This window comes from Ruditapes philippinarum, unplaced genomic scaffold (genome assembly GCF_026571515.1).
Source record: "Ruditapes philippinarum isolate M1 unplaced genomic scaffold, ASM2657151v2 ctg8664_1_1_1_1, whole genome shotgun sequence".
Taxonomy (NCBI): domain Eukaryota; kingdom Metazoa; phylum Mollusca; class Bivalvia; order Venerida; family Veneridae; genus Ruditapes; species Ruditapes philippinarum.
This window is the reverse complement of record NW_026852097.1, coordinates 1-22,126: the sequence shown is the minus strand read 5'-3', so window position 1 is coordinate 22,126 and position 22,126 is coordinate 1. Positions and strand designations below refer to the sequence as shown.

At 31.8% G+C, this 22,126-nt stretch overlaps 1 protein-coding gene across 1 annotated transcript; it reads right to left on the bottom strand.

Annotated features, from left to right (window-relative positions):
• Nucleotides 1–384: 384 nt before the first annotated feature.
• LOC132749135 (SNARE-associated protein Snapin-like) lies at nt 385–11,176 on the bottom strand. Its single transcript, XM_060738834.1, has 4 exons — nt 10,998–11,176; nt 3,373–3,419; nt 2,498–2,585; nt 385–1,256 (listed from the first exon to the last, which is right to left on the bottom strand). The coding sequence occupies exons 1-4, from the start codon at nt 11,138–11,140 to the stop codon at nt 1,247–1,249; spliced, it is 288 nt and encodes a 95-aa protein (XP_060594817.1). The 5' UTR covers nt 11,141–11,176; the 3' UTR covers nt 385–1,246.
• Nucleotides 11,177–22,126: the final 10,950 nt, after the last annotated feature.

Genomic DNA, 22,126 nt, shown 5'->3' with positions numbered 1-22,126 from the left:
TATACATAAATAATCTTAACAATATGTAAGAATGTGTGGTGGGTTATTGGCACAAAAATCTATATACACAATTAGTGGTTATTTTTGATTTACCACAAGTGATTATTAGAAAGAATATTTATAAAACACCACACTGATTCACCACAAATGATTTTAAAAATAACATTGTTTCACAAAGACTGATTTATAGATTAACATGATGATTCGCCACAAGTTATTTATAGATTAACATGATGAATCGCCACAAGTTATTTATAGAATAACATAATGATTCAACACAAGTTATTTATAGATTAACATAATGATTCACCACAAGTTATTAATAAAATAACATTGAATTAACACAAGTCATTTATATAATAACATTTATTCCCCACAAATTAATTATGAAATAATATTGATTCACCACAAGTTATTTATAAAATAGTATTATTTTTTAATATGTGTCATAAAACTGATTCTTACCCCACAATTACAAATATAACCACAAATGATTGAATGCAATTATTATTATTATATGGTAATAATTAAAAAAATAATCTTTTCATCTTAATATGCCATCTCATTGTGGCCTGAAATTACAAAAAAATTATTATCGCTTATCGTGATTTTATGATCACTAGAGCATACACTTTCATTATCTTCTAAAATCATGATTTGTAGTTTTTTTACAATACCATAATTATCACCTGGAATATACAATCTTAAATCTTTACCCCTCTTAATGATAATTTGTGATATCTTTATCAACAATATAGAAAATTATCCCCTATGGTACACAATTTAATTATCACCCTAAACATACCATCTTATGATCACATAATACATTTAATTGCATTACACCCCTAAAATATTATTTGTGATTTATTTATCAACACTACCAATATTATCACCTTAATCATACAATCATATTATCCCCTAAATCACATTTATGGATGCATATCATTAAAACCTTAAGATTTTAACACTAATTATCATTCCATAGAACAAGGTTCAACAAAAATAAAAGGCTGTTCCTTCTAGCAGATGAATAAATAATTTGCACATACACAAGAAAAGAGGCTGATCATTCCTATCATTGAATAAATAATTTGCACATTGATAAACAGTTTCATGGAATGAATATCACATATTATAAGCATGGAATAATGGCGTTCAATGGCTTATTTTGGTCTGCCTGCCCCTGGTGGATCTAGTAATACTTTCCGTCTAGCAGTCTCACGAGAAACATTGTTGTATAATTTGGTCAATCTCTCCTACAAAAAACAAAGGATATCAAATGTTTTTGATAGACATCAAATTATGAGATTTATCATATAAGAGGTTTATATACAGAGAGTAGGGAGGAAAGGTGAAAATCAGCCAGCTCAATAAGTAAAGGCCCGAGGGCTTCAGCCAGAGGGTCAATATTTATTGCGGGCCAATTATCATTTTCCAGCCCAACTCTAATGAGTATAAATGCATTTAAAATACATTTTACAATAACTTTTGATATATCTGTTGTTAAAACTCTAGAATCCTCTAAAGATAAGACAGAGTTACTTCCCTTCATAGGTACAAATTCCAGTAGAATCAATTTGCAAGTACTTTAGCTCTCAAAATCAAGCCATCCCGACTATAAAGCCCACTTTTACTTTCCAGCTAGCCTGTTTTGAGGATGTCAACTAACATGTCACATTTAATTATTTTTGCACTTATTTAGCAGACTGATTATGATTTTTTTTGACCCAGGCAGCAATTCATTTTTACACTTGCCTATGTTCAGCTGACTATGATGTTCTAGCCCTTAATGCCGCAAACTTTTGATCAATCACTTACACTCATAACTAATTAAAATTCAATCATTGTTCAATTCCTTTCTATATATAGTAACAAATGTATTAAGCATGTATTAATCACATGATGCCGGTTATTTTCAATGCAATACAATCATTACTTATTTCTTTTTATCACATAAAACGCAGCACAGGAGTGTAATAAAGCCATTTAATAAAAACGATATTACACTAGTGTAAATACTCTTTTATGTGACGTCATTTGCGCAATATATAAATAATAAACATTGCGTTAAAGCATACTAATGGAAGCATTACACTATAGGCGCGTCATTGAAAAATGACTCATTTTAACAGTTCACCGTTCTTATTTTATATATGTGATAAATAGAATATTATATTTGTGTAGATTCATACTAAATTTATTGAACTCATTGAAAAAAAACTATATAATATGATTTTATTCAACACGTTCAATAAATTTAGTATTAAACCTACGCTCATTCAATATCCTCTATATACATTTATTTGTATATGTTATAAATAGATATATGCAAAAGCTAAATCCTGTGTCAGGCCCGCACCCGGTTGAGTAACTTCTATCTTTCATTTAAGTTAGGCTAAAATGCATGACAGCACCAAGGCAGTATCGAAGTTAAAATATGCTAGAAGAATACAAGTCACTCTTACCTGAAACATTTTGTAAAATATTATTGACTAACATAACACGCCTTCTTGAATTGTTTAACTTTTTCACATATGATTCCAAGTCCACCGATATAGTCTGGCTACTAGATATTACCTGCAAATCTGAAAAGCAACCATGTAATATTAATTAATCATTCATGTCACATGCTTTAAAGCTTATTTTTTTTTCGCTTAAATGTTTTTGTTATCATATTCTTACAACATGCCAAGTTTAAAGTAATTCTAGTGAACAGTTTTAATTTTGCCTATGAACTCCAGAAAACGTCCTTAAAAGAAATTACCATATGTTAATGAAAGCAACATAATTTCATTGTTTTTAAATTCTCTATATAACTTTTCATCAGATAATAGCTTAAATTTATACACTTTAAAGCCTTCAGATTCATGCTAATTTCATGAAAATTTTTGAAAATGTATTTGTATGTGTAATATTGTGTAGTAACCAAAAGAAAGCAATTTAAAAATTATCAATGGCACTTACAAACCACATTAATTACCAAAAGTTGTCAAAATATGCATAAATAGATTGCCTTTACTGCATTACTTACACAGTGACAGTAGAAACAAAGATGTTAATACTAAACAATCAGTCATTAATCGGCACACAATATGTAAATAATTACTTGAATCTTGAAACTTTTACTTTTCCTCATATCTTAGTACATTTTCCTCAAAGTTTTGATTTTTCATTGAAATATTTTAACTCATCTGGAGGCATGCTGTTACTGTCTGCTTTAAGGAGCTTGGTGTGTATATTATGAATCACATGTAAGACTAGTAAGTTCTATCTGCTTTACAAAAGCCATGACAGCTTTCATGTTTACTGAGAATGTTTACATACAAAATACTTAAGAAATGAAAACTTAGACTCAAACATTATTACTCTTACCTCCAGCTAAGCTGTCAATTTGCTGGCGTAGTTCAACTTGACTTTCTCTAAAAGTGAAAAGAAAATAACCCAGACTTCCCGAAAGTTGAAAAAAACTGTCAGACATTCGGTCTGACAAACCATGAAAATCTGTCGGACCGAAACAAAATCTGTCAGACCAAATAAAATTGATCAAAATCAAAGAAAAACTTGTGTTTGTATTTCTAAGACACTTTTTGTTTTTTTATTTTTTCGCCGTAAAAATCGGCACAATCCGTACAGCGCATTTTCATCTCCTCCCTGTCAGACACCTGTCATACACCAATGATTCATGGTTCTGCTTCCATTTTTCATTAAATTTCGTCTCAGGTCTATTCTTTTCATCCTTTTATTGCTGTTCTGCGCACTCTTCTGACGTAGATTTTCGGTTTTTCCCAGGTTTGGCAACTTTAGCGACGCCATTTTGTATACATGCGGCTTGGATAAAAGCCGGACAGTCTGACCGATCCGGAATAAAAAATTGTCGGACCTGATCAAAATTTATCGGACATGTCCGTCGGACCGACGTATTTCGGGAAGTCTGATAACCTCACTTTAATTAACTGACAATTCACTATAAATTCTGCAATGTATATCTATTCTATCTTTATCTATGGGCTTCAATAGAAAATGACAAAAATGTCCATTGTAAATATCATCTTGTATTTACATGAATTTGCTTTATTTTGAGTCCTGCAGTTTTGTTTTGAGATTCATGTACACTATGATGTTACTAGGTCAGAACCAATAATTTGCATGCGAAATTTCACATTCTGTTTGATAATTTTAATATTGAAAATGACTAAAAAATGGTAAGCTGAGTGAAATGTTTTTCACTCAATTCAAGCTAAAATAAATTAATGAATTTGTAAAGACTCTAAACATAATTTATGATACATGTATCTATATTTGTTTCTATATCAAAAGTATATATGTTCAATGGAAATTTAAATGCAAATTTTTAGTTCCTACAAACACTTGTGTTCAACTTGGAAGGCCCTTTTATCTTCTATGTCTTTTCTTGATTGATCATTTGCAAATTTCTTTGATACAGAAATTTGGCCGCAAGCCCTTACAGTTATGACGTAAGAAGATATGCAAATTCCAATAGATACAAACATAATATTTTCCATATTCCAATAGCCAGTCTGACTCCCATGTAAGATTTTATTGATTTTTCAAGGCTTTTTATAAGCAATTACTTATTGTCATATTTTCCCACCCACAAATTAGCATATAATGGCTCAGTAGCCATGATGTAAATGCTATTCACTGTATTCTCTGATTTTGTAAATTTATAAGTAAATTACAATGCTTTTGTTATTGTTTTTGTGTGCAACAACATTTTTATATTTCATGTAATTCACCTGGTACAGTTAGGTGTAGATACCTTGATACCTTTTAAAGGCATTGCAGGTGAAACAGAACAAATATTTTCTATACGAATACATTTAATTGTTGAATCTAACAAGATTTCTAGCATTTATGGACAAAAGACAGATATATACATGTATGTTGACTGCTAAAAATAGTGGGGGGTGCTGGCCATGCCTAGCTAAAGAAACTTCAGCAAATAGGTTTTATACGGGGAAGTCAAAGGCCGGGACAGTGAAGCAGGCCCGGGCTTTGGCTTGCCTGGCTATAGACTACACATGTATACTCATATTTAAAAGAAAATCAACAATCAATTCAAGAATATATAGACCTCTATACTATCAATGAAATTTTCAGTGTCAGTTCTAGTCGAGTGCTGCCATTTTCAATGTAATTCAATGAAAATAGGTGGGGTATTCCCATAATGAACAATCGCAACATTTCGGATAATATTAATAGTCAAGTATTTTTGAGCGAAAATGGAAGCGTTGCATGAAATGACATTTTTAAAATGGAACCTGCTGTCACTCAATGTCAAAATAAAAGCGACAGGTACTATAAGGCAGTGGCTAGCCCTACGGCCAAAAGTTTTAGCTGTATGTGAGTCACGTAGAACTAGGAGGTGTTTTAAGGTCCTTTGTACCTCCTTGGCAGTCCTTTGTGTCTCCTTAGCAGATCTTAGCAGTGTTTAGTAGGACTCCAGGTAGCCACTTATTATAATGCTGTGGTGGTTAGGCCTAAAAAAAAATGATTATTTCCGGTGTCCCTACCTACCCTATTTTTTTACTCCAGGGCTCTCCAGTGACAAGGGGATCCGGGATTTGACTCATGAAAATCAAGAAATACACAAATTTGACACATGCTAAAATCTGCACAAGAGTCAATTTCCCACACATATAGCATACCAGTAAAGATATTTTTTTATATTTTATACATTAACCCATTACTTCATATACACGCCTTTTAACGCCTTTTTCACCCCCCCCCCTTTTTGTTGTCTCAAATGATGAAAAAATGTCTTATTTAGGCCCCAAACACTTGTTTTTGTTTGAGAAATGTTGTTAAAAAAAGTGACCTCTTTTTCGGCGCGGCCCCCCAACCAAAAGATACATCAGGGGGTTGCCAGAAGGGGGATGTGCCCCCTTCTGTTTGGGGGGGTTTGAAGGGGGGCGGAGTCCCCCTCATCGCCAAGAAAATTTTGGACTTGTGAGAGGCTGTAAATGACCCCAGATTGATCATAAGGTAACGTGTAACCAACGCTGAAAAGCATTTGACTCTATCTCAACCCATTGAGAAGTTGCAGCACTTTGAAATCAATTTTGATGGAAAAAATCAACGCAAAATAGTGATTTTTGGCAATTTTGAGATGTCCCCTCGTTGCCATGGTAACAGAAAATTTTAGTCTGAGCATGTTGTTGCAAGGGCAATGGTCCAGTCATCATTTGTGCCAAGTTTGATTAGTGTTGAAGCAGTTTTTATAGTATTATAGCAATTTGAACTTGTAACGGAAGACTTTTCAATGAAAACAGGCATTTTTCACAAAATGCTCATGAAGCAATGGGTTAATGATTTAATCAGAAAAGCTGTGGCTTATTTTATTCTTTCACAGTAAAGATGCAGTTCATTTTTTTATTTGTTTGGTTTTTTTTGTTGTCTTTCTTTCTTTTTTTTGGTGGGGGGGGGGGGGAGAGACTTGAGAATCTACACAAAATGACCTCCAATACAGTTATTTTTGTAACTTAAAAATGATTAATGTAGTCAAATGACACTAGAAAAAAATGATTTGACTCGTTTGGCCAGAGAGTCACAGTGCAGTGGCTCGTGAAATTCTGACCCTACTGAGAGCCTAGTCCAACTAATTGTAGTGCGCAACGAGATATTGTGCTATTTTCGTGTCTGGGCAATATCTCGCCTCTTAAAGCGAGATTCTGCCCCAGAAAGAAAATATCTCAGAATCAAGCTTTGGCAATATATTTTGACTAACTGAGAGCCCTGCGACCTTAAACTTTTTGAGGGAAAACAGGCAATATTTTGTTTGACGCTGCATAATAGCGAGCTCGACGAGCTGGCCCGAAGGGCCTGCTCGCAAAGCGAGCTTTACAGTAACGCGAGTACCTGTTAAGTGATGGTTTTGAAAACTTTCGTCCAAAGTACCGAATTGGACACATCGCAACCTTTCGAATTTAAAGATAACGATAAAAACTGAGGAATTCTGACTGAAAACGGATGTGTAGACTGGTCACCCGCGCACGTCTATGGGAACCATAATTGGACAGGGAACCAGAATAACGGAAGCTGTGTATAAAATATCGAATGATAAAATGAAAATCGAAGGCGCCATTTTGTTTGAAATCTGATAAATAAAAACATTTTTTTGTCGAATTTTGATGAGAAAACTATCTAGAATGAAAGAAAATGGTCTAACTAAGAAAATGAATCCGAACACCAATATCTTTTATCCAGTCGTTAACGCTGTACAGACGTTTAAAGTATTGTTTACGTGACGTCAGCATGTAGCGCCAAACAGCACGTGCAAAACAAACAAATTAAGAACGCTATTTTAATGTCGCAAACGTGTTAAGTTTTACATTTATTTCACTTTTAATAATCTTTATTTCGCTTGAAAAATTATAGAGTGAAATAAAATAAACAAACAAAGTTTTATCAAGGTTTGTTTTCAAAACTCATTATTCATTTCACGACAGGGGCGGAGCCATATTTAACACAGTATGTGTGACGTCACACGCACTCGTCACTGCATTTGAAATAAAAATGAGCGATTATTTCATACTATTTCACGTTAAAAGTACATCGAGCTTGCTTTGAGGCTTTGCCTTTTTCATATTAAACTTTGCGCCCAATATTCATATTCTCATCAATTGATATAAAAAAAAACGGTACCACTAAAATACGCAACGGAGATTTTTTGGCGCAACGGACGCAACGGGCGCAACGGAGATATTTTTAAAAAAAAAAACCGGCACAACGACTTTTTTTAAAGTCAATGTGCTATATTTAAGCATCTAAAATGATTGTTTGGCACTATTAAGTAAGTATGTTTTAAAATGTTTCATAAATTGTATATGTTTAGTTGCACTGAAGGAATATATGCCTGGCGAAATGGAAATTTCATGGCGCAACGGAGATATTTTTTTAGAAAAAACCGACACAACGCCTTTTTTAAAGTCAATATGCTGAATTTGAGCATCTAATATGATTGTTTAGCACTTTTAAGTAAGTATGTTTTAAAATGTTTCATAAATTGTATATGTTTACACTGAAGGATTATATATGCCTGGCGAAATGGAAATTTCATGGCGCAACGGAGATAATTTTGGAAAATTGGCACAACGTTTGTACTAATAATTATATGAAATTAATTAACACCAATGTTATTTGAATAAATAAATTAAAAAAAAAATATTTAAAAACCTTAATCGTATATCAAATAATCAAATAGCTACAATGTTGATGTTGTAAAGGGTAGTGTGCCGGAAAAATGGACATATATTTTGTCTGCGCAACGGAGATTTTTTTTTTGGCGCAACGGAATTTAAAAAGAAAACAATGTTTGTCCTAATTAAGTTGTAATATGAAGAAGTAAATCATTAAAGATATTAACTGAATTACTCAAGTGGTGTAATAAAAGTCTGTTTTATTAATTTAAAAATGGAATTAAATACGTTTTTATCGTTATGGCTAACACTGAAAGACAAGTATGGATTTTACAATCTGTTTCATTTTTTCCCGTTCAATCTGTTAGTACTCGTTTAAATTTGATCCTATAATTTTTTAACTGTAAAAATTATTTTCTTATTTCTGCTGCCGGGAATTTATAAGCAAATCACTTTATTTGTTAAAAGCATGACCAGTAGCAAGCAATTTGCTAACCATATTACATTATCTTTTTAATAATGATTGAAATATTTTATGCATTTTTAAAATTAAAAATAGTATAGTAACTATACAAAATATTAATTGTTTGATAAAGTTATTAAAATAGTAAAACGACATGCATGTTACTCAGAATTTGCTGTTCTTTCTATTGCCATTTTAAAACAGTAAAAAACATAAAATAATACTTCCCCGATCAGAAAACCCCGTTAAAATCAAATGCAGCTACTGTTTATTTAGCGAAACAACAGCAAATATGGTGATTTGAAGAATGTTTATCACGGGTGTTAAGTACCGATAATTAAATTACCAATGACACGTGGTTGATGTTTATTGGACACACGTTTTCACACCATTTAGAAAATGTGATTAAGAGGAACATGTATTGACTTTAAGGTATTAAATATTTTTCTATAACTTGTTATTGTCGAAAATATTGCCTTTGAAGCTTATTAAGCCAATATTTCACTCAAACTATGAGAAAAAATGTGTATATGAAATGTGAGACGTAATAAAACTTTTTGGAGTCTGAATCCACCACTGATGACGGTCAAGTTTTCTTATACAAGTGTTTAAAACATTATTAAACACCAGTGCCATACACGTGCACGATACGTTGCTAATTGCTAACAATTCTTGTGTAATTGATTACCTTTTGTCAATATCATAATTATGAAATATTTGGATTGCTTTTGATGAAATATACAATGTATACGCAACAAACAATTATTGAAAAAGTACACAATGATTAATGAAAGATAATAAATTAATAAAATGAAATAATATAATATGATAAAACTGCTATGATAATCCCCGTTGCGCCGAAATAGTCCATTTTGCCGTAATTTAATTATCTTTTACAATATCCTATTTTCAACATTTTCTAAAATAAAGGAAAGTAAATCATTTTTAAAAGACTGTTACTTATATTATTCTCAAATTCTTAAAATATGATAAACAAGATCAACAAGGAAAGGTTATGTTCAAACATAAGATCTACCCGTTATGCAAATCTTCATTTTCCGTTGCGCCGAAATTATATCCATTTCGCCGTCCATTTAAAATCTGATATATTCGATATTCTACCTAATAAAATCAAACTTATACAGTATATGTAAAAATGAGTATAAAATATCAACAATACCAACTTATAAGATTATTTTATGTTTTAGACATAAAAAAACAGTACACAGTTTTGAAAATAAAATCTCCGTTTCGCAATAATCTATCGGCGCAACGGAGTTTATGAAAGGTATAACAACAATACAATGAATGTTTATAATAAAAAAAAATACTGAACATTGATTCTGTAATATTAACATATGACTTTATTTAGTATATACTAATGCAAATTCATTAAAAAATTATGTATAGAAAAGCTGCTATTACAGTACAGTACTTTTCGTAAAAATAACGAATTGAACAGGAAAAAAATAAACAGATTGTAAAATCCATACTTGTCTTCCAGTGTCAGCCATAACGATAAAAACGTATCTAATTCCATTTTTAAATTAATAAAACAGACTTTTATTACACCAGTTCAGTTATTCAGTTAATATCTTTAATGATTTACTTCTTCATATTACTACTTAATTAGGCCATTTAAAATTCCGTTGCGCCAAAAAAAATCTCCGTTGCGCAGACAAAATGTCCATTTCGCCGGCACACAATCCTTTACAACATCAACATTGCAGCTATTTGATTATTTGATATACGATAAAGGTTTATATATATATATTTTTAATTTATTTATTCATATAACATTGGTGTTAATTAATTTCATATATTAGTACAAACGCTGTGACGATTTTCCAAAATTATCTCCGTTGCGCCATGAAATTTCGCTTTCGCCAGGCATATAACCCTTCAGTGCAATTAGACATATACAATTTATGAAACATTTTAAAACACACTTACTAATAGTGCTAAACAATCATTTTAGATGCTTAAATATAGCACATTGACTTTTAAAAAAAGCGTTGTGCCGGTTTTTCTAAAAAAATATCTCCGTTGCGCCCGTTGCGTCCGTTGCGCAAAAAAATCTCCGTTGCGTATTTTAGTGGTACCCAAAAAAAAATATTTAAAAAAAAAATAATCTACCCTTTTGTGTAAAGGTAATAAAACCGTGTCACTTGAAACAAACACTTTTTTTGTTAGGCCATATACCTTGTGATGTATGGGGAACTTTGACTTGACGGCAGACTTGACCCTTAGCCGTTTGCTTAACAAATCAAAATGTCTCGTGTGTAGCAAATTTTCTTCTAATTTGATGAAGCGTCTGTTGATGATCACAATATCACGGACTAAATAAGAATTAATACGTTTGAAATATACTTTACCTCACAGTTTTAACTCTGTCATCAATCTCTTCAACTGTTGGCTTCAGAAGATCTATAATGCCATCTGATATTGCGTCTCTTCGATCATATTGGTTAGCATTTTCAGATGAATTAGGAAATGGGCCGTCACTGTCAGCCATCATGATTTTTCTTGTCTAAATTCTGTTCCCTATACATGGTCAATCTCCTGATAAAGATTGCTCGAAATTTAGAAATGAATATTACCTAAGCAGAAATACCTATAGGAAAAATAAAACCGAAGGTAATTAAAACCTTATGATGATAAACAGTAAAAGATATAAAAAAGAATTAAATAAAAAGTTTAACAGTTTCAATGACAATGTCATAAAAAAACTGAGAGGATTAAAGCATATATAGTGATCCTAAATCTTATTGGAGTTTATTAAATAAATATTCTTCTGATAAAAAAGTGATAATAAATAAAATAACTAATGAGGTTTTCCATGAGCATTTCAGTAATTTGAATGCAGATATTTTAAGAAATGAAAATGACGTAGATAATTTTAATGTTAACAACTTACCAATGTTTAATGAGGCACTGAATTCGCAATTTACTGAGCAAGAAATAGATAAGGCTATAAAGGCGCTTAAGAATAATAAAAGTCCATCTATATTTGATAATATTATTAATGAGTATCTCAAAAATGCTCCTGATTATCTGCTGGCTGTACTTACGCTATTTTTTTAACATTATATTAGACTCTGGTATCTTTCCGGATGTGTGGAGCAAGGGAGTTATCTTACCATTTAGGGCATTTATTAAATGCCATAAATGACAAATGTTACATAATAACAAACATGACAAATGTTACATAATAACAAACATGGCATGTACATATTTGTATCGAAATAACCAAACTGGGAGGTAAAAACCGCCAGATTATGATAACATTGTAATGTAATTCAAATAGATTACAATCTTAACAAAAGTTGTGTAAGATGACAAAGTTGAACCAAAAACCATCTACATAAATATAATAAAATGGATTGCTGATCAAAAACAATTGACCAGAAAAAATAAATATTTTCCAAATCGTGGTCGACTCGCCCAGGAAAAACCATAGTTTGGAAACCTGTGCCCTTTTATCTTGTGTCTAGTACCACTTGATGTAGGGCTCCATCCTTGGAAAATAGTTTAAACATTCTATACATTAAAAAGTGTATAACATATGACTAGATCATAAGTATTTATGACAACAAATAGAAAAATATTTGAAAGAGATAATATAACATCGACTAGTTTTATAAATCTTTGCATGAACAATATACATAATATTATATATATATATATAGTGTATCTCATGAATAGTTGCACAAATAATTGAGATAAACAATAAGTGAAACAACTGATTCATTAAGAATAAATGAAATGGTATTTATATCAACATCAAAAATTGAAAGAGGAGGATGGAGTTGGAGGAGGTGGATTTTAGTAAACAGAAAGGCGAGAATCATTCCTCGCCAAAATTATTTCTTTGTGATAGATCTAATGTAATCATTGGTTAATTAACATCACATGATTTAAGTCTTGATATCGATTGGTTAAGACGTACTTGGCTAAAACCTGCCCCGTAACGGCTAAAAACCTAACCCGTAATATTCTGTACAGTAATGAGTATAGGGACAGAACAATGACATAAATTATTTTATGTGGGCATAAAATCTATTTTATGTATTGTCCAGGTCAAGCAAATATAAACTGGCAAGACGAACTTGTTTGGTATGAGATAAAACACAACACTTAGGTTGAATGAAATAGGCATTTATTAAATGCCATAAATGACAAATGTTACATAATAACAAACATGACAAATGTTACATAATAACAAACATGGCATGTACATATTTGTATCGAAATAACCAAACTGGGAGGTAAAAACCGCCACAAAGGGAACCTTCCGCCACCCAGGGAGACTTGACTAGGGATGAGCTTGACCTGTAATAAGGATTGAAACAGAGGGACTTAATTTTTTGAAGTAAACGTTAATTTAATCAAGTCATGCTAGGATAAAAATGTGAAGACAAAATTTAATCATATATCTAATGACACTATTATAATATGTCCAGAATTAATGTCTTACATTTCTAAGGAACCTGACTGGTTCTTTCAATATATGTTGACTGCATCCTAAATCTGTCAGGCACATTACAGGATATGCTATTGAAAATCAGCAAATGAGTTTCTAGCCCCAAAAATTAGCTGTGAAAATACTTATAACAATTACATTATATATGTATTATTGAGACATCTGACAGTATGCATTATCCGGACTGTTTGAACGTCTAAACTGATTGTAACAAATAGAGGTATGAATCAAATTTATAGTTTCAAACTATGTGTAATGGAAAATTGTTACAAGATATACTAGTCATCAATGACAATGAAACTAGAAAAAATTCTTTTTTAAATTAGAAATTAGGAATGGATTATTATTGTATCAGCAACCAGATATCCTTCAATGGTGAACAGCCAAAATTGCATGGCCATGGCTTCCAAGTTGCAGTCATCAAACTTGGCACAGGCCCCTAGCCTGTGAAACTAGTTCATGAAGTGAAAAATATACAAAAATTTAGTTAAATATATAGTAGTATGAATTCAAAACTGAATTTGGGCTAGTAGATTGTAAATTAAAATTTTAAATGCATAGACTGGAGTATGTCAACAGTGCGTGGCACCTTAGACATTTAAACATACACATCTCCTATGAAGGTATGTGACATTGAATTTCAGTTAGTATCTTCAATTTGCGTAAGTCCTAGCGGATATGCCAATTCTTTCGAATCATTTATTCGTTAAACCTTTAAAATGCATTAAACCAAAATAGATGTAAATGTCAATTTGTTCGCTATACATTTTTCCAATTATCAGTTAAGACCTAATGTAGAATTGAAATCAAAATTGTAAAATATCTAATTAAACCTTATTTATGCATTTGACCTAAATACATGTGAGTCTGACGTGTCTAATGTTAATTTGTTCATTATATGATTGTTGCATGAAAAATATAAATTAATGTATTAAGTAAGGATAAATAGAAAAAGTTTCTATACAAGACTAGACTCTTCCAAAAAATTATAAAGTAACAAGACCTTTGAACAAGATGTGAATGTAAACATTTCTACAATAATACATAAAAACCTTCAGTACAAATGTACTTATAACATTTACATAAATCCATTCAACTAGTGATATTAATATCATGCAGTAGCATGAACACAATCTGAAATTACATGTATGATTAATTAAGAAACCTGCAGCCTTGTACTGTCAGATTTATAAAACCTTTATGAAGCCAAATTGTGCATATCTGCCACAAGATATACATGAATAGGAATACCGTCATACACATTATTATGGCACGAAAGAAATAAACTTCAGCCTTGCACCGTCAGCAAGGAGAAAACTGCAGCCTTGAACTGTCAGTTATTTGAAAGACTGTAATGACACTCAGTTGGCAGTAATTCACTGTCTTTTTTATAATATCTAAAGAACTGCTGCCTTATACCGACAGATCATAAATTACCAAAATAAAAGTGGAAAACTGTAACCTACAGTATGTATAACGTACTGCAGCCTTTAACTGTCAGTAATTTAAAAGATTGTAATGGCACTCAGTTTGCTGAAATTCACTGCTTTTTCTATATATAAAGATCTGCTGCCTTATACCGACAGACCTTAAATTACGAAAAATTAAAGTGTAAAACTGTAACCTAGATTAATTAAAAACTTATGTATTTAAGACATGATGTGGAAATCTCCCGCGGCCTTTTATAAAGGCTGTCGTTCCTGACTAGATATTGGACATTTTTCTTGCGCGGGCTAGTAGGGTTCCCATACATGATTAATTTGAAAAAGAACTTCTGATGTAACAATGTATCTATGTACAATTAAAATCCAATTTCATATCAAATTAAAGCATCAGCCGTGCAGAATGGATAAAATAAACTAAGCAAAGCTGACAAGACAGTACATAATTTGAGACTTGAAAACAAATTGCAAAGCATTTAAACTAAGCAATGCACACTATTAAAATTTATGAATGAAGGCAAATCGCGTCAACTAAGCAATGCCTAATACAGCAATGGTATGCTGAAATAATATCAAGGCGTGTAAACTAAGCCAAGCTGACCAGTACAGACAAACAAATGGCAAAGCGTGTCAACTAAGCAATGCCTAATACAGCAAGGGTATGCTGAAATAATAGCAAGGCGTGTAAACTAAGCCAAGCCGACCAGTACAGACAAACAAATGGCAAAGCGTGTCAACTAAGCAATGCCTAATACAGCAATGGTATGCTGAAATAATAGCAAGGCGTGTAAACTAAGCCAAGCTGACCAGTACAGACAAACAAATGGCAAAGGGTGTCAACTAAGCAATGCCTAATACAGCAATGATATGCTGAAATAATAGCAAGGCGTGTAAACTAAGCCAAGCTGACAAGTACAGACAAACAAATGGCAAAGCGTGTAAACTAAGCAATGCCTAATACAGCAATGGTATGCTGAGATAATAGCAAGGCGTGTAAACTAAGCCAAGCTGACCAGTACAGACAAACAAATGGCAAAGCGTGTCAACTAAGCAATGCCTAATACAGCAATGATATGCTGAAATAATAGCAAGGCGTGTAAACTAAGCCAAGCTGACAAGTACAGACAAACAAATGGCAAAGCGTGTAAACTAAGCAATGCATAGTACAATAATGGTATGTTGAAAGAAAAGCAAGGCGTGTAACTAAACCAAGATGACAAGACAAGTACAGAATCTATTTCTGGTTTATAAAAGGTGTAATTATTAGCTCAGCAATCTGAATACCATTACTTCTTATGTTATTTCAACTGTCTTGGGCAATAAATATGAATTTCCTTGAAGCTGTGTAAAACATGTATGCCAACATCAGTTTATTCATTATCTGACTCAACCTTGAAAACTATGAAACATGTAATGAAAGGCTGCTAATGTACTGATGAAAGCATTGTCTTAGGTCCCAGGTCCGCTTGCACTATTAATTCAACGATAATGATTGCTCCCTCGACTAGTCTTGGTTTTTGCAGGATTTACTGGACTTTCTTGGTATTTGGCTTTTCCTTGTTGTGGACCTGAATAACAGGTGTAAGGAGAATTTGTGGCCGTTTCATCTGAAAAATATGAATTATTTTGTCATTAAGGTAGACTAAATGTATGAAATGTAATTGATTATTAAATTAATTCTGATAGGATAATTATGAGTGAACTATAAACTAAATCACACTCGCACTGACTGTAAACTAAACCATGTGTGAATAAATAAGTGTGAACTGTAAATTAAATCACGCAGACATGGGCTTTAAACTAAACCATGTACAATAGGATATGTGTGAACTGTAAACTAAAGCACACTCACATGGACTGTAAACTAAACCATGTGTAAATAGGCGTGAACTGTAAACTAAATCACGCAGACATGGACTTTAAACTAAGCCATGTATAATATGATAAGTGTGAACTGTAAACTAAATCACACTCACATGAACTGTAAACTAACCATGTGTAGAAATTAGGCGTGAACTGTAAACTAAATCACGCAGACATTGTCTATAAACTTAAGCAATGTATAATTAGATATGCGAGAACTCTAAACTCAATCACACTCACCAATAGGGTAAACTAAACCATGTGTAGAAAATATGCGTGTAAACTAAACCATGTGTATCATCGGTAAACTAAATCACTAAGACATGGTCTATAACCGGAGCCATGTATCATGGGATGTGTGCGAATTGTAAACAAAATCACACTTACATGTACATGTATTATAAAACTATGTGTGAACTGTAAACTTTATCAAGCAGACATGGATTATAAACCAAGTCATTTATCATACGATGTGTTTAATTATAAACAAAATCACACTCACATGGATCGTCAACTATATTGTGTTGAAAATGTGTACTAAATGTTAACCCTTTCCCCCATGAGCATATTGTGAAACATGGCCATTTTTACTGAAAAGCCTCCTCTTACACTCTTAAACTTGGCACAAATGTTGACTGGACCATTGCCTTTGTGACGACATGCTCAGTCTTAAATTTCCTGTTACCATGGCAACGAGGGGACATCTCAAAATTGCCAAAAATCACTATTTTGCCTCGATTTTTTCCATCAAAATTTATTTCAAAGTGCTGCAACTTCTCAAGGGATTGATATAGAGTCAAAGGCTTTTCAGCGTTGGTTACACGTTATATTATGATCGACCTGGGGTCATTTTTAGCCTCTCACAAGTCCAAAATTTTCTTGGCATCCATCTGGTGTAAACAGGTAAATGTTGTTTAGACATGTCAACCATGAACCATTTATTCGCCATAAGTATGATCGTTTATGTTTGTTTTGGCATCTGTACAAAACTTGAACTGTTGAACAATGGTAACTTTCAGGACTCGTAAATAGTATGGTATCTACGAAATCTGTAATATGACGAGCAACGTTTTGTGGATAAATTCTGATTTGTAAATGTCATTAGTTCCAAAGGCCGGCACAACTGTTTCCTGACTGATGATGTCTCAAACTTTCAAAGCTCCCAAAAAAGTTGCATTTCTACAAAAATATGTCTGTGAAGATTAAATCCATATCGTAGATTACAATCGTTCTGTCTAAATTCCCGAGTCTCAAATGAGGTGAAATTTAATAACGAATGTAGAAATGTTCATTTGATAATAAATTGTATCCTGTTACGATATCCTGCCCGTGTTGCCGTGAAATGAATTGCCATTTTCGTCACGAAAATGAATATGAAACGGGGGACACCGTCCCTAAAATTCGCTCCCAGCAGATTAATAAGATAACTGTTCATAGTAATACGTAATTAGTTCACTTTAAATAAAGCTTATGACTTCAAAAATAGATAAATTTTAGTAAACAGAAAGGCGAGAATCATTCCTCGCCAAAATTATTTCTTTGTGATAGATCTAATGTAATCATTGGTTAATTAACATCACATGATTTAAGTCTTGATATCGATTGGTTAAGACGTACTTGGCTAAAACCTGCCCCGTAACGGCTAAAAACCTAACCCGTAATATTCTGTACAGTAATGAGTATAGGGACAGAACAATGACATAAATTATTTTATGTGGGCATAAAATCTATTAAAGGGGATGTTAATGATCCGGATAATTACAGGGGCATAACAATACTCAGTTGCTTTGGAAAACTTTTCACTTCGGTACTTAATAACAGATTAAATGACTTCTTGGAATCAAACAACATTCTATGTGAAGAACAAGCAGGTTTCAGGAAGCATTATAGTACTGTTGATCACATATTTTCATTAAAACTTCTAGTGGACGTATATCTAGCACATGGAAAAAATTGTATTGTGCATTTGTAGATTATCGCAAGGCCTTTGATTCTGTAAATCGCACTGCCATGTGGCATAAATTATTAAGTTACAATATTGATGGGAAATGCTTTAAAATAATACACAATATGTATGACAAAGCTAAGTCATGTGTTAGTTCAAATAATACAATTTCAGATTTTTTCACTAGTCATACTGGAGTAAGACAAGGTGAAAACTTATCTCCAATATTGTTTTCTCTTTTCTTGAATGATCTAACTAATTTTATGTCTGATAAATATGAAGGTTTGCAGTTTCTAAAAGAACATATAAATGATATGTTAAGTGATGATGAAATGGAAGTTTATCTTAAACTGTATTTACTTTTGTATGCGGATGACACTGTAATATTGTCAGAGAGCTCTCAGCAGCTTCAGTTAGCATTAAACGCTATGTCTGACTACTGCAAGCTTTGGAATCATGAAGTAAATACAAATAAAACCAAAGTTATTATATTTTGGAAAACCAAGAGAGGTTTGCGTAATATGCCTAACTTTCACTATGAGGGGACTGTCCTTGAAATTGTTGAGCATTTCTCATATTTAGGTGTCCAATTTTCATTTAATGGTAAATTCAGCAGAACTAAAACATTCCTTATTGATCAAGCCCGTAAAGCCATGTTTTCTGTAATTAGGAAAACTAGGATACTTAATTTACCAATAGATATGCAATTACACTTGTTTGATACAATGATAGCACCCATTTTGTTGTATGGGTGTGAAGTTTGGGGTGTTGAAGATGTGAGTGTTGTGGATAAATTTCAATTATAATACCTAAAGATAATTCTACAGTTGAAACAGAGTACTCCAAATGCTATGATTTATGGGGAGTTGGGTATTACCCCACTTTCAACACAAATTAAAAGTAGAGTTCTCAATTACTGGGGTAAAATAGTTAATTCTAAACATGATAAGATAGTCAGCATTCTATATAGAACAACTCATAATTTATATACTCTGAATAATATTAAATCAGATTGGGTCTGTTTTGTTCGAAATAATTTAAATGATCTTGGATTGTCGCATTTTTGGATAAATCAAAATGTGGAATCTCCTGCTTCATTCAAGAATACTGTCAACTTAAGATTGCGTGATCATTTTATGCAAAATTGGAGAAGTACAATTAATAATTCCAGTAAATGTCTAAATTACAGGATTTATAAACAGGATTTTTGTTTTGAGCCATACCTCAGCAAGTTACCTATGAATTTAGCTTTAATTCTCTTTAAATTTAGAAGTATGAATCACAAACTTCCTATTGAAAAAGGAAGGTTTGATGATATTCCAAGAGAACTTAGAACTTGTAACCTATGTACCAGTAACTCTTTAGGCGACGAATTCCATTATCTTTTTGAATGTTCACATTTAGTCAATACAAGAAAGCTGTATCTTGATAAATATTTCTATGAACGTCCAAGTGCTTTAAAATTTGAAAAATTAATGAACCATAGTAATAAAGATATCCTTTTGAAACTTGCCATATTTTGCAAAAATATTATGTTATTATTTAAATAATGTTAGCTTATTAGATTATGTATTTTCTCTTTGTTTTTTTCTCGCAATGATTTTTGATTTTTCTCTCTCATCCTCCATTATCAGTCAATTATTACAGTAATTTTATTACATCATGGAGTTGTATGACCATTTATAATTTGCCATTTTGTAGTATTTTGTTTTTACATATTATTTGCCATTTTGTATTATTTTGTATGTATGTACTGTTTTATGTTGTCACATGCCCATATGGGCCCTGACGTATTCAAATAAACATTGAAACCTTGAAACCTAAAAAAAAAAACCTCCACACAGTGATCTCCCCTTAATTGCCACCCCAAGGTCCCGATATATCAGAATTTCTGATATACTATATTTTTTCAAAAATTGTTTTATCTACTGCTTTTATATATCAGATAAGTTTTTTCTCATTTATTTAACAATGTTTATGAATAAACAGATAAAAAATGAAAAATATTTAGAAATAATTTTAAAAATTATGAGATTATTTTCTACCGAGACGATATTTTGATATTTTATATTTTTAGCTTTTGAATTTATTTTTCGTTATTTTGTATACTTTCGAAAAAAAATTTATAAACTATATAGAACGTAAGCACCTAAAGTTAAAAATAAAACAGAAAGAGAAAAATAACGTTAGATTTTCTTTGTAACGGTCGATATTTACATTTGAATTTCGACGTTACGTCATGTGACTTTCATCATCATGTGACGTCTTTGAAGGCAGTGATTACAATTCTGCAAAGGGAGGTAATCACTGTGAGGAGTTTGATACATGGTTTGGGAACATCCCGGGATCCGGGAAGACGGAATCCGTGTTCGGCCCATTTAATTTTCGCTCTATTAATTTAATCCCACGGTAAATCCATCATACCTAAGGACATCATATCCGGGAGACGAATTTGATGGATATAACTTTCTTACAACACTACTTTCAAACTAAAATTAGATTAGAAAATAATACATAAGTCCTTTTTCTGCAGTTTTTATTTTGTGCAGGTACGTATATTAACTTCCTTTTTGTGGAACCCTCAGACATAGCACTTTAGTTTAATAATATATTCATAATATTTTACTGCGACTATAATAATACTGTATAATTTGTAAGATGTATGAATAACACAAAAACAAATGTACATATATGAGTATCATGCAAATGGGTTGGGTTCCAACCAAGTTTAACTATTATAATATAATATATATTTTCCGGATGGAAATGACATTTCATCACGCACGGAAATCAGTTGATGCATATTTATCGTACCCCCATTTGGCGACGTTTTCATGTTCAGAGTCCTAAGTATCTCAAATACATTTCGTGCTCCATATATAGCCTCTATTTATATATGAAATCCTTTATAATATTGTGAGTAAAAGTATAAACCATATTATATGTAATCAGCAAATATGAATCACAGCTGCTTTTTATGTAAATTCATACATTTGTATGTGTTATAAATTTATCTTGAGTTATTAAAGATAATTATGTTCAGTCTGTTCTGTTCATATTTTACAAAAATACATAGTTACATGCACATTATTGATTGTTTATCAATTGGCTAGTTAGTAATAAACATGTGTTTTTTGTGGTTACATGAATATAACAAAAAAACAAACAATATTTCTTCGATTGTAACAGAAACTTAATGTAAAATTTACATTATTTCATGGATCGAATATATCAAGAAAACATAGTTACGTTATTTCAATAACAGGTTAGCGTTAGGCAATAATTAAGACGTGTAAATATAAAAAAGAGATATTACTATAAATAATTTTTATCTTAGGTATGTTATTACTTTCTTGAGCTAACTTGTTGAATAAAATGGCATAATGTTCATGAGAGGGCCGCATAATATAAATATAACCGTGTTCAATTAATTCAGTGTTAAACCTTTGTATACACTCATTCGATATCCTCTATTTAGCATTACTCGTGGATATGCATGAATTATGAGGTATATTGACATGAATATTTCATTTTATTATAAAATGCTATGTAGGCTGTATTTAACATACAAGTATTTACTAGGAACATATAATGTTATATATCAGCATAAATAATCTATATTCGAATACAAAACGCTTAGTTCAAAGTGATTTTATTTATTTATAACTATTTTACTTCATATCTATTCACACAATTTTCTGAAAGAATCAAATACTACATGTTATATAGTGTTAAATTGCATTGAATACGACACTTTAAAAACAGGATTAA